Consider the following 13,571-nt stretch of genomic DNA (forward strand, 5'->3'; position numbering starts at 1 on the left):
ATCCTATGTCATCTAGTACAGATGCTCTATCTACTTAAATGTATGGCTACCGCAGTTCTTATAATAAGTATCTGAGTCCATGTAATAAACCCTGCATGTGTAACATACTTATGTATAAGCATTTACAATGTATGATCCTGAATGAATATAGCACATTTATTATTATTATGCTTTAATGTAATCTTGTAAATTCCGTCATTTAATTCTGATATGTATGCGATTGTTTTTCTTTTCTTTTTGTTGTTTAGTATGTTTATATCTTAAAAAATTTCAATAAAAATACTGGAAGTGGAAAAAAAAAAGAAAAAAAAGAAGTCAGCTGACCGCTCGTCTGGGACCCGGCAGTCTCCTCTCCTCTCTTACTGAAAATGACGTCGGGCGTGATGACGTCACTCCCGACGTGATTTTCAGTAAGAAGTGGCGAGGAGCACTGACTGAGCAGAGAGGAGGAGCAGCGGCAGCGCGCCATCGAACGGAGAAGTAAACAAGCAGAATAGAAGGTAAGTTAACTAGAGGAGGGGCCATGTCAGAGGTATTAAGGGAGTATATGAGGGGCATGATGGCAATAATATGTATATGGGGGGCATGATGGCAATAATATGTATATGGGGGGCATGATGGCAATAATATGTATATGAGGGGCATGATGGCAATAATATGTATATGGGGGGCATGATGGCAATAATATGTATATGGGGGCATGATGGCAATAATATGTATATGGGGGGCATGATGGCAATAATATGTATATGGGGGGCATGATGTCAATAATAAGTATCAGAGGGGCATGAGGGGGTATGATGGCAATAATAAGTATCAGAGGGGCATGATGGCAATAATAAGTATCAGAGAGGCATGAGGGGGCATAATGGTAAAAATATGTAGCAGAGGGGCATAATGACACGAATGTGGAAATAAACAAGGGGAGCAAAAATATGGAGGGCACAGTGTGATGGTGAAGGGTGCACAGTGTGATGATTAAAGGGCAAAAGCATGATGGAGGGCACAGTGTGATGATAAAGGGAGTACAGTGTACTAAAGGGGAAACAGTGTGAAGGAGGAGCAAAAGTGATCAAAGTGATGAAGTAGGGGCCATTTTTTCTCTTCTGTACTTCAACTTATTTGGCCAAATACATTTTTTGTAGGAGGGAGCTGTGAGAGCTTACACAGGCCCAGTGTGCTTGGACTGGGTGTGCAGGGACTGAAGTGACATCATACAGAGGATCAAGGTACAGTGCGCAGAGTTGGACCAATAATATCAACTGTCTGGGACTGAAATAACCTTTCTTTTCATCAGCAAACGTGAGTAATGAAAAGTAATCGTTTTAACAGATTATTGAAAAAACTCCTATTATTTAAATGTAATTAATTAAAGCTATGTATAACATTATTTGTGCTCTGTTTTATGTAAGGATTCAATTAAAAGTTAATATTTATTGGTATATCATTGTCTGCACTATCTTCTCTAGTAGGTATTAACAGTTAATATAATCTAAAAAATGCATTCCTATGGATTGTTTCACTGGGGGGGCGGCGGCGCCAGACCAGTATCTTGCCTAGGGCCTTATGAGGTCTAAATCCGCTCTGGTCCTGGGTGCTGCAAAGGAGCCCAGTGGTGGCAGCCGAATCCACCTACAACTATTGTGCAGTTGGCATTCCCAGTCGGCGAGTGTATGGTGGCAAGTTGACACCAGTAGGGCTGGTCAGTAATGGTCGGTTACTAACGGTGAGAAGGAAACCAAGATAAACTGTGCCGGAAGGACCTTCCTCTGTTTCCCCTACAGACCGGGTGGCAAAGTAAGCCCATTTGGTCACACACTCACTAAATAAACCATGGTTTGCAAATGAGATTTCAGAACAGGGGGCTAATATACAAAAATATCTCCGACATTATATTGGGCTTATTAAAAATCAATCTTTAATCAACATTAAAAATAGCTCCCCTTACTAATAATAATGCATTGGAGAGCGTGTCTTTCGGCTCTCTCCGTGGCAAGGGAAACCCCACACGGGGTAAGTCTTACACTTATTGCTGCTGCTGAGCCTATTTCTCAGTTCCTTCTGAGCGTGACAAGATCACGTGACGTCACGGGAAACCCCTTATGGTCACGTTTCTTCAGCACTCCTAGAAGCGTCTGCTACAGTCTGCAACACCGTCATGTCAAGCAGCCGCTGACTGACGTCTGTCACAACAAATAGCATCGAGCGCTGGCGTTATAGTGAGCTCCGATTTGCCTGCGGAAATGTAGAGGGCGGAGCCTGAAGTAGCAGCCTTAAGTGTACAGAGAAGCGCTGTGTGCTGCCACTGGTGGTCTAAGTGGTTTTGTTGTCTCAGAAGGATTTAGGGTTTTCCATTTCTGTGCAGGCTAATATTTATATATATATGGAACAGGCTCTCTTCAGCTGGCTCGGCTATGTAATTGTGTCCATTCACATGGATTTCATTTAAAATCTGGAAAGAGAAGGTTACTGAAGGTGTCAAGATGCTGCTCGATTTTCATGCCACTTTTAACCTGCATAGAGATGTTATGCCATGGATTTTGACTCAAGGAAGTTCGGGTAAATATATTCGTCTTTTGCTTATGTGTACTGTATTTTCTGCTAGGACACGAGTTAATTGATGATCGTATGTATAATAACAATGTTACAAGTCTTTACAACGAAGAAGTAGTTAAAATGACGATGTAAATACTACTTGTGTGTCATTGTCTATAAACCACCTCCGACAATTCAATAGCATTGCTCAAACTGAATAAGTACTACTAATGGTTAGTTTGAGTATGCTCCTTTAACGCATTAGTTAATGATCGTGTTTTATATTTCAGTAGCCTTACTAATTGTCACAACTTAATGATAGGTTTGGTAGTCGGTAATATTTCTCCTTTATTTCTTAGTCCATCTACTGGGCGATTTATATAATATTGAATCTAAACTTTATAGTTATAAATAAATGTCAGTAACTTATTCGGGAGGGCTATTTTAAAAACCTGAACAAGACCTGTCTGAGCAAGAGAGAAACTGAACTAACTGCAGAGGAGCCATGCTGCACATGCATTTTACTGTGGCTGACCTAGGAACCCTTTAAAAATGGTGATGTAACCACAGAGATCATTTATAGATTAGACCAGGGGTGTCCAACCTTTTAGCTTCCCTAGGCCACATTGGAAGGTGACAAGTTGTTTTGGGCCGCACATAAAATACACTAGCACTAATGATAGCTGATCATCCAAAAAAAACATAGAAAACATTGCTAATGCTCCTTGTTGCTCAGTGCTTCAATGACATGCTAATGGCTGCTGTCAAACATCAAGTGATATTGTTACAACATTTTATGAAGGGCTTCAATACAGCAGTCATTAAGACAGGAAGATAAGGTCTGTGATGCTCCAGGACCAGGTGAGTTTATGCACTGGTCAGCGTCCCTTGAAATAATAAAAAAAAACAAATAAAACCCCCTTAACTTACCTTTTAATCGGCTTGTTCTCTGATCCTCTTCTCTTGTTTTTTCCGTTTCACTGCTGCTGATAGTTCGCGCGGGTGACTCCTATGTGATGTGCTCCGCAACGGATGTCGGACATGATGATGTCACGCCCGACATTCACTGCGAGCGCCGCACTGAGGAGGAGACCAGGGAGGGACCGCGTGACCACAAGGTAAAGTATTTTATTATCTTTTTCTTTTTTTGCAGGATTTTTTTTTTCATTAACAGCCCTGCCCCTTGCCACAACCAAAACTCCTGCTGGGCCACATTTACAGGCATGCTGGGCAACCCTGGATTAGACCATATCTATAAAGAAAATAATTGTTGTCTTAATCTAACCTATTAAAGAAAAATATTGCCAGCAGGTGTGTTTAGGCATCTTGGTATGAAAAATTAAGAATAAAGCATGATGCATGTATTTTCATGGAGCATCTATTGAACTAAGATGCCTTTTAAATAATTTTCTCCTGCTGGAGGAGAAAGCATTTAGCAGTTAAGTGTCATAGTATCAGGACTGTGTAAACTCATTAATTGTTACAGCTTTATAGATTCCTTTATTTCCATTAACATCTCTCAACTGAATTAATTGTAAAGCATTTTCTACTGTTTTAAATTAAGTAGCAGAAGATGGCCTAGACTTAGCCTAAATGCTGACAGGATATTAGAATGCTACATACTACAATCAGGTGGGTGTGAGGATACTGGGTAATGGTACCTCGATTTGGGTTAAATGAATTGCCTAGACAAATATTGGGTTAAAGACACCAATTTTTTATATATACAAAACACACAGTACACAATGGTAGCCCTGATTTTGTAAACTTGTTGCTATCATACTACACACTTGTATAGCTCACTAGTGGCTTTGTCTCAGTCTCTTTGTTGTGCAATCCCGGGTACAGAGCTATATTGTACGCGTTTCTAACCGAGTGACTGAGTTCGATGTTGTCCTGCTTTTGGCAGGTACACAAAGAAAGTGCAGTCCACAGAGATGTTGATGTCCACATAAGCACAATTATGGGTCAGTTGAACAATGACTCAAGGCAAAGATTCCTAGTCAGCTCTGTCCTGCGGCAGCTCTTCTTGCCTTCGGTGTCTCACTGTAATAGCTTATCATAATCTCTTACCACAGCTGCCTGTTGGCCTACCCCAATTCTCAGCTCACTTGGAATGTTAACACATTCCCTGCTGCCCAAAACAAAGGCTAATTAACATGGGATTCTCTGTGTGTAGATGATCTTTTGCAAAATACCAATATCTCAATACAATTACTGCATTACAAGACAGGAAAAATAAGTATAATGTTATAGTTGTCATCATCATCCGCTATTTATATATACGCCACTAATTCCGCAGCGCTGTACAGAGAACTCACTCGCATCAGTCCCTGCCCCATTGGAGCTTACAGTCTAAATTCTCTAACATACACACATACACAGAGAGACGAGGGTCAATTTGATAGCAGCCAATTAAACTACTTGTATGTTTTTTGGAGTGTGGGAGGAAACCGGAGCACCCGGAGGAGACCCACGCAAACACAGTGAGAACATACAAACTCCACACAGATAAGGCCTTGGTCGGGAATTGAACTCCTATCCCCAGTGCTGTGAGGCAGAAGTGCTAACCTCCAATTATGAATCTACCTGGCATAATTTTAAGAAAAACAAAAGGCTAAGCCCCTGCTTTCAAGTTTCTGACACCCCTTTCTCATCATCTTTGTGATTTGATTGAAGTGGAGCTTGAGCTATGATTTAGCATTCTATAGAGCCCCATTACTACATAATGCAACTCCAACTGTTTCTTTTGCTGTATAATTAGGGTATGTCAATTATATGTGTGGTTTAACATTACAGCCATACTAAATATTACATATATAATATGTTCCACTGTCATTCACACATTATATTTGGCAATTCCATGCTAACAACACATATCACAAGTAAATAAATAGATTTAAGTCTTCGTTAGGGTTGTATACACAAGGACTTTTCATAAGACCATAATTTGGTGCAGTGTATATCTAACCATGCAGCTAAAAATAGGTCATTGTTTTGTCTAAAGAATGGGCCCTCTGTGCACATGAGTGTTAATTGTAAATGCTAGATTGAACATGAAGGCAAGAAGATATGTCCTATGTGGAAAACAAGATTGTAGTATAGGTCTGTGGTTATAAGCCTTTCTTTTTTTATTTGAATGTTTGCATGGTTTATTTAAAACATGCAAATACTGAAAATAAGTGTATATTTTAAGAACTAGGGTAAACGATGGCAAAAATATTTCAGAATTTCAGTGTATAAAATACCATTCCTTCACTTTAAGACATTTTCTGAATAAACCATACTTGCCTACTTTCAGGCAGTGCAGTCCGGGAGAGGGGCGTGAATAGAGGGCGGGGGGGAGGGGGGAGGGGGGAAGGCGGTCATTCGTGTCATTTTGTGCCCCCCCTGGCGGCAATTATGTTTTGTCGCCGGGGGGCCAAAATGACGCAAAATAATCACGTTATTTTGGCCAGGGAATTGCAGGATGCGAGAGACTTGCCTGCTCTCCCTGGAGTCCGGGGGACCAACCCGGATTTCGGGAGTCTCCCGGACATATCGGGAGAGTTGGCAAGTATGGGATAAACAGTACATTTTTATTACTCCTCATGCCTGTTCTGACACAATGTAAAGTATAGCGGTGTTGCAACAAATAAAACTCACTAATCAATGTGACTTCTGGGCAGGGCTGGATTAACAATGGGCCTAATAGGGCTGAAGCTCCAGGCCTCTCCACAGAAATAGGCCCAGGATAGCCAGGAGTAAAAAAAAAAAAAAAAAAAGACATTTTCTTTTTTTTGTGAGGGCGTCTGTTGTGGGGAGGGTGGCAGTCCAGTTATTGAAAAGCAACAGGCAGCCAATCACGAGGCTGCCTGTTGCTGAGTGGGGTGGTAGCTGCATCTACAGAGGCTGTGTGTGACTTTATTTTTAACAGGGGTGTGAATGGATCGGCTTATTTGTGGCTGGATCATGTAGAAATAATTTATTGTAGAAATGTATAATTTGAAATGTACTTATCGTGTTACATTGTATAGAAGTGATACATTGTATGTGTTTTTGTATGGAAGTGTCATTATTTGGGTTTGTAACTTTGCTAGAGGATGTCTATTTGTTGATGGCAGGAAATACTAAGAAAGTCTGTATGTGAAGTGACAAAAACCTGTTTAGCCTGTATACCCAGCAGGGGGCTGCTACCTGGCTGTCTGGTGTGGCTGCATCTCAGATAATGCAAGCATCAAGTTTTGGCACATAACAGAGTAGTGTAAATATTGCTAGCTTTGCATTGCATGTAAATCCATGTTTGGGAAACGTACATCGTATCCTGATACTAAAAATAACTCTGACATCAGAGGGCTGGCTTACCCTGTGAGGCTGTGTCCAAACTGTATAAAAAGAGACCTTGTACACTGAAATGTGTCATCATTCTTGTTCCATCTGACCTGATCACTGGTACCTTTTAATTAGTGTCACTGCAAATAAACATCATTTGCTTCAAAGACATGCTTGAAAACGTCTTCCATGCTAAAAATCTTGTGATTTACAGATTAGACTCAAAATCTAGTCCGTTTCTGGCTGTCTGAGGTTTGGACCCAGCTTCCCAGCATCACCGCTCTGCCTGCTACCCAGCAGCTCTGACCAGTGTGATTGGCCAGAGGGGATCCATCATAACAGCCTATTGGCTGCCAATTTTTACTGCTGAATCTGAGATTTCTGGCAATCTTTCTTGTCTTATAAATTGGCCATCCTCCTGTATTTCAAAGCATACGTAGATTGTTCATTTGTTTTCAGTGGAGATAATTATCAATTGCATGTGTACATTTTTACTTTAGGTCTTTGGAACACTATATCATAATAAAACATTAGCACAAAGAAATCACTTCTGCAAAAGGGAAATTCCAGCAATGAAATGAAAAAGGACTGTTCTGTTTACAGAGTGGAGTCACTCGTGCTTATTTCCTCTTATGGATATTCCCATTCACTTTCCCATGTGTTTGATTGAATTGGAGCCCTGCTCTTCACATAAAATGTATGATTTTTCTGAGGCATTTTTGGTGTTTTGTTTGAAAATAATGTGACTGAAATGGCTAGTAGCTGGATAGCTTTTGCTGCTATGTTGTAGAACTACAATTACCAGAAATGCCCTGTCATTGATGGACTGTTGGGACCTGTAGTGCACCAGGAAAAAATGCTGTTAAATAAAAACACTGATCACACTGATCAAGTCTTTTATGAAGATTAACACTCGTCCACATACACTCTCTTACAAATTTATTACAATCCAAAATCCATAGTTATTCAACCTAGCCACCAGAATTGGCTACTTTCCTTCGCTATTCATAGTGATATTAAATATCCAAATAATTTTCTGTTTTCCATGCATGTGATGCCATGCAGAAGAAGAAGAAGAAGAAGAAATAGAATTCCGTCTTGAGGAATAGTGAAGGAATGTAGCTAATTCTGGTGGGTAGACTGAATAACTTCTTGTGTGCACTAATCAATATCTGTGCCCTCAACCAGGACCAAAACAAATTCTAAGCCAAGCTGGTACTCTATCCTAAGAGGATTACTAATTTGCAGGGGATTTAAACACAGTTATATATAAATGTAGAAAGGTCTACCATGCAGACCACCAATAATTTGCAGCATTTTAAAGCCATAAAAAACTTCCTTAAACTGTTTCCTTTTTTTGCATGAAGAATATGTGAACCTCTTACCAAGATTTTAGATGCCAATAAAATGGGACTCAATTTCCAAACAAGCACTTGAGGCAGTACTATTAATATTCAATTATTAGCCAATTATTCAAGCTTCATTTCCTTCTTAAGAATATTGTGAAACTATATGAAAACATTTTAATCAAGTGTGATTCATCCCCTGGCGACTACCAAGGGACAACATAAGATGCACCAATGACCTGGTACATATTATTTACGCTAGTAGAGAATCCCCCACCTTAATTCTTTCTCTAGATGCTGAGCCTTCCACCACATTTTGTGGCTATTTGTATTTTTTGCAGATTTGGGGTCTGAGGAGAACTCCTAAATGTCATACAGGCCCTTTGTTTAAATCCATCTCTCAGATCTGTGAGCAACGGTTCTTCCTCAGAGCTCAAAGGAAAATAAATGAGTTTAAAATATACCAATGCTATTCAATACAAAATACGGATTAAGTTTCTACGTAGCTTACATTTCACGTTCTGCCAAATTGTCTGGCTTATTGCAAGCGTGGATAACATCCCCTAATAGTTACATGGTGTGGGAGGCAAATTTCTCTGTCTGTGCCTATTCATGAAGAGCCAAGGAGACCAGTTTATAGTTGTATGTAGTGCTCTTTGTAAGATAATTTCTCTACACCTCATCACTTGATATGCAAGAGCTTCTGTTACCCCTCCCAACCCCGCACCTGTGCGCATACACAACACTGAGTGCATTGGACTGATTTAGGAAGTGACATGTACATAACTACATCAATATTTTATTTTCTATATCTAGTAGGTGCTTGGTTAAGATTGGCTTATTTTTTAATGACTGGAATATACTTTTATTTGCTTGCCTGAGAATGATTCCGTTAAAAGTAATCTTATCGGGCATTAAAAAAACGTGCCGAATGAAGTAATCGATCTGCGATCTGGACGCTCGGGCCTAGTTCCAAGGGCAGCATGTCTTGTTTGATCACACATGGCCACATTGTAGCATGAACCTGGCAGTCAGGATACTTAAAATTAATGCAACTAGATAATTAGAATTGTTTAACAGAGTATAGAATCCAAAACAGAATAGGGTTAGCTCTTATTTTTGGCTCATGCATCAGCTTTTTCACATTGGTGAACAGTGTTTATAATTTCCTTGTTGTTGTCGTTATTTACAATGTTTAAAATTTCAAATTTCAGATACCCTAGAGAGGAGCACAAGAACGCTCCTAATTATTAATGTGGAGAAAAATGGAAGTGTCCTCTACACTTGGAAGGTACTTATTTTTCTGTATCATTGTAGCTATAATAGGAATGTTACAAAATAATGCAGGATACTTGTTGCCAGATGCAAAAGTATAATTTGACTGGATGTATCAACTTTTTTTTTTTTTTTACTATAGAGGCATGTTGCATACGTGTACAGGGCTACCATTAGAAATTGTGGGACCCAGTACTAATTAATCTGGCACCCTTCCCCCCCAACTCATTAGAGTACATGCCTCCTACCCCCCCCCCCCCCCCCCATCACAGTGCATGCTTTGCTCCCATCCTCCTATATAACAGTAAATTCCCCAATTAACTTGAACTTGTTGTTGACATGATGTGGCAGCTCCCAGTCACTGATTGACTGGCATCACTGCGCAGGGCGCTCCCAGCCAACCAGTGTGTGGCACTGCATCGCAGAGGGATGGGAGTCAAGCGGTCCCCCTGATGGTGGCCCTGTACATGTACAATGCTCCCCTGTATGCAGTTCATGAATGGTGGGAGCATAATGGATTAATTGTGATTGCAACACTGATCGGAAGATAGTTGAAGGCAGGCACTTGCAAAACTCTGTTCAGTAAGTTTATGGAACTCTGCTAATGTCAGTGTCCATTTACATTTAGTGCCCCTATTTATTCGGAGTAGTATTGCTTTTATTGAACTGAATAGAGCCTTAATCATTGGATGATAAAGCACTTCTCTGCATATGTACTGCTAATAGAGGGGGCTGTATGGACATCATTAACCTACAAATGCACTTCAAATACATGGGCAATGATGTGTGCGCTACTGTTTTGTGCATGCAGTTCACCCTTGCAGAGCAGTGTGGAGCAGGACATTCCTCCCTTCTGACTGAGTGGGACAGTCACCCATATTTCCTCCCATAACAGTAATTGGTGAAGAAATAAGCCTGCACTAGGTTAATCCCATATTATATATGACACCATTCACATTTAATAAATAGCCTTTCTCCTTCCCAAACTCAGCCCCACACCACTCCAGCATTAAAGTAATAGCCCTGTTATCCCACCTTCCGTTAATAGGCACCACCATGTTACCACTATTAAATTAAATGGCCCCTCACCTTTAAATATATTTCCCACACCCAACAAATTAATATCTCCCACCCACTATTAAATGATTTCCCCCATGCTAGTGTGAGAAAATCACTGGGAGTGCACTAACCCTCTTGACTGTTGCAGGATTTGGGGAGGCAGGAGGTGGTGAATACTGTCGTTTCCCATTGGTAGTACAGTTCATTTTTAGTTTTAGCTTAACATCCCCTTTAACAGTTTACCAGCCATAGTATTGATTTTAAAGTAAGATTAAACTCTTTAAAAAAATAAGAAAAAGACAATTACAATCAATTTTTGAATTTATGTAATGTGGGAGTATCCACCTCCAATAAAACAGAATACTTTTCCTCCCACAACTCTTAGCCCTTTGGCTTAAACGGATATTGGCATAGGCCAGTGTCAGTTGTGCTTGATGTGACACCCACTCACCGACAGTGAACTAAGCTCCCCCCGCACTCTTCTCACTTTTTTCTATTGGACAGTTTCAAAAATAGACTCTTCCAGCTGACTCTCTGTAGACTAATCAGGACCATATACCACCTTGTAAGACTCTAATAGGCATTTTCCTTAATGGCAACTCTAACAGAACATTTTGAAATTCTAGTGTGAATTTTGTCCCATGTCTCCTCCCCAAGGGAGGAACTCAGATCAGCCTCCCACTCTGACACGTGTGTAAGGCAGCAATTGGGGTGGTGCTAAGACAGAGTGTTAAAGAAGGGAGATGGCGCCTCTATAGTCAAAATTGTACGTACATATGCGTTCATCTGGGGAAAGCCAACGTTTAGGTGCGGCTTTAAGCGAAGTCTGGGCAAAATGGTTTATTTGGAGGAAATTATAAAATTTTATATTGTTTTCTTTTTTTTCTTGGATGTCTGTGAATAACTTGGGCCAAATTTGCCTACAATATGGTGAAATACCTGCAGCCCACCAGTTGACCGGAGGGAAAGAGGGTGATCCCAGATTGGAGTGAGTGTTAGATAGGCAAAGACTTCTATTTACATAGTCATTGGTGAAAAGAATAAGTTTTATGGTGGGAACAGAGCAATTGGAGAGTGGCCTAAGCGGTTTTGTTACCCAGGGTATAAACTCCAGTGAATTTGTGTTGAGAAGTTTGTTCTCCAAATAAACACAACGTTTAATATGTGGCTTGGCATGCCAGGCCGATAATTTGACTCAACTGGATGGCATATAACATCTGCAGAACAACGGCAACCCAACACCCCAAGAGACCAAAGCCCTGGCCAGAAGATCTACTTAGTCTAGATTTCTTTTATAGTGCCAAATAAATTTGTGACAAGTAGCTTGGAGGGTAGCAACTGTCCAATGCGGCACAGGCTGGATCTGGAACAGATAGATTTTTAGGCAAGATGTTCATCTTGATTGCATGAACCATATCTAGCCACAAAATAAATTGTTTCTTCCAGTGGAGGATGTCCTTGTTCAATTTTGTGACTAACCTTAGGAAAATTGGTCTGATACAGTTGGCTATAGGATTTTTTCATTTTGACTCAAAGGTACTTAAGTCAGTCAGTCCTCCACTGGAAGTCAAGATTCAACTTGAGGAACTTTTTTCAAGTGGTTAGGTAGGTGTAAGGGCAATACCTCAGATTTGCTATTATTGACCTTTTAGCTCAAAACTACACTAAAATCAGACAACTTATTTAAAAAGGTTGGGGAGTGAAATCAGGTGTCCTGGGGGTGGTCTGGGGTGCGCAGAGGAAGACTTGATTTCCGAAAATTTGTGAAAAGGTTTTTGCCCTCCCTGGAATCTTTAATGAAGACTGTCTGAAGATCAGCGGATTCCTTTGTCACATAGAGCCTTCCTTAGATCTCTTGGCTTTGGTCACTGGGGCAAGGTCTAAATAGAATTGCAATTTTATATTGTCAAAAAAGTATAGTTTACCCCGAACTGTGTTCATTATGCGGTCCTTGTAACTAACAAGACCTATGACATGTGAAGGCTCGGTGTTCCTGGGCTTTGCACGGAGCGCACAGTGAACCCTCCCAATGGAGATTATGCTGAAAATAGGCCCCGGAGAAACATTTCAAGGTTGTCCTGGTTAATAGATTTCTTGATGTTCTGAATGCGGAAATGATTGCACTACTCACAATTCTCCTGGTACTCATTTTTGTTGAGCTCCTCCAATTCATTGTTGAAATGATCTAGATCATTATTTGTTTCTGGTTGGAATCTGTGGTATTGTTCCTGGCAAAATTCCAGTTTAGTAGTGCGAGTAGCCAGTGCTAAGATATCCACCTTGATAGAAGAGACTACTTTTTCAAGCTGAGATTGCTTAAAGGCAGTGATGAGGCTAGTCAGTGCAAGAATGTCATCCTTGGTGAAACAAGTTGGGGGAGGAGTATCGTCTGGCTCCATTGACTTCTGTTGTGGCGACGGTGGATCAGGGTGTGAGGATGCGTTATCCTGTTTGGTAAAATGACGCGTGATCTCTGAGTTATCACCCTTTTTAGATATAGCCATTGAGCATTAAATTGGAAAGTCCTTAGTGATGGACAAAGTGGTTATATGAGAGTAAAGGGTCACAGAGTAGCTAGGAGAATGCCCAGGAGCTGGGGAGCAGAATTCCACAGGGAGCCATTGCAGATGGATGAAAGCGGTATCAAGACTATGGGGTAGTGGTGTTCCTTGTCAAGTTTCTAAACTGTGGCTTTGAAGGTGAGAACACAGTACTAGGTATGTGGTAAACAGTTGGCACTGGGCAGCCTGTCAGCAATTGAATGGAGGCATGTAACAGTATTTTAGGTGCTGCTGGATGGGTCCAGAGAGGCTCCTTGATGGGCAGAAGAGTAGATACTGCAATAGGTGAAGGTAGGGCCAAACAGTGGCTCACAAGAGCGATGTACAGCACAGGAAATCCCTGGAAGCAGTCAGAAGAAAGAAAGCCATAGCGATGTCTGTAGCATATGGCATGGGAAGCATGGAGTTCTGATATGAATGACTGTGATGCCAACAGGAGGCTTTGGAATCCCCTAATCGACGTCGGCAGCCTTAGTTGCAATGG

The 13,571-nt window shown here is 40.8% G+C and overlaps 1 protein-coding gene across 1 annotated transcript in view; it reads left to right on the forward strand.

The window, feature by feature from the left end:
- Window positions 1-2,260: 2,260 nt before the first annotated feature.
- GSAP (gamma-secretase activating protein) overlaps window positions 2,261-13,571 on the forward strand; it is a 70,433-nt gene continuing 59,122 nt past the window's right edge. Inside the window, exons 1-2 of the mRNA XM_075208742.1 lie at window positions 2,261-2,559; window positions 9,407-9,483. Coding sequence (XP_075064843.1) covers window positions 2,484-2,559; window positions 9,407-9,483 — 153 coding nt within the window. The 5' untranslated portion in view covers window positions 2,261-2,483. The remainder of the gene's footprint in view (window positions 2,560-9,406; window positions 9,484-13,571) is intronic.

Source organism: Mixophyes fleayi, chromosome 4 (genome assembly GCF_038048845.1).
Source record: "Mixophyes fleayi isolate aMixFle1 chromosome 4, aMixFle1.hap1, whole genome shotgun sequence".
NCBI classification, from domain to species: Eukaryota; Metazoa; Chordata; class Amphibia; order Anura; family Limnodynastidae; genus Mixophyes; species Mixophyes fleayi.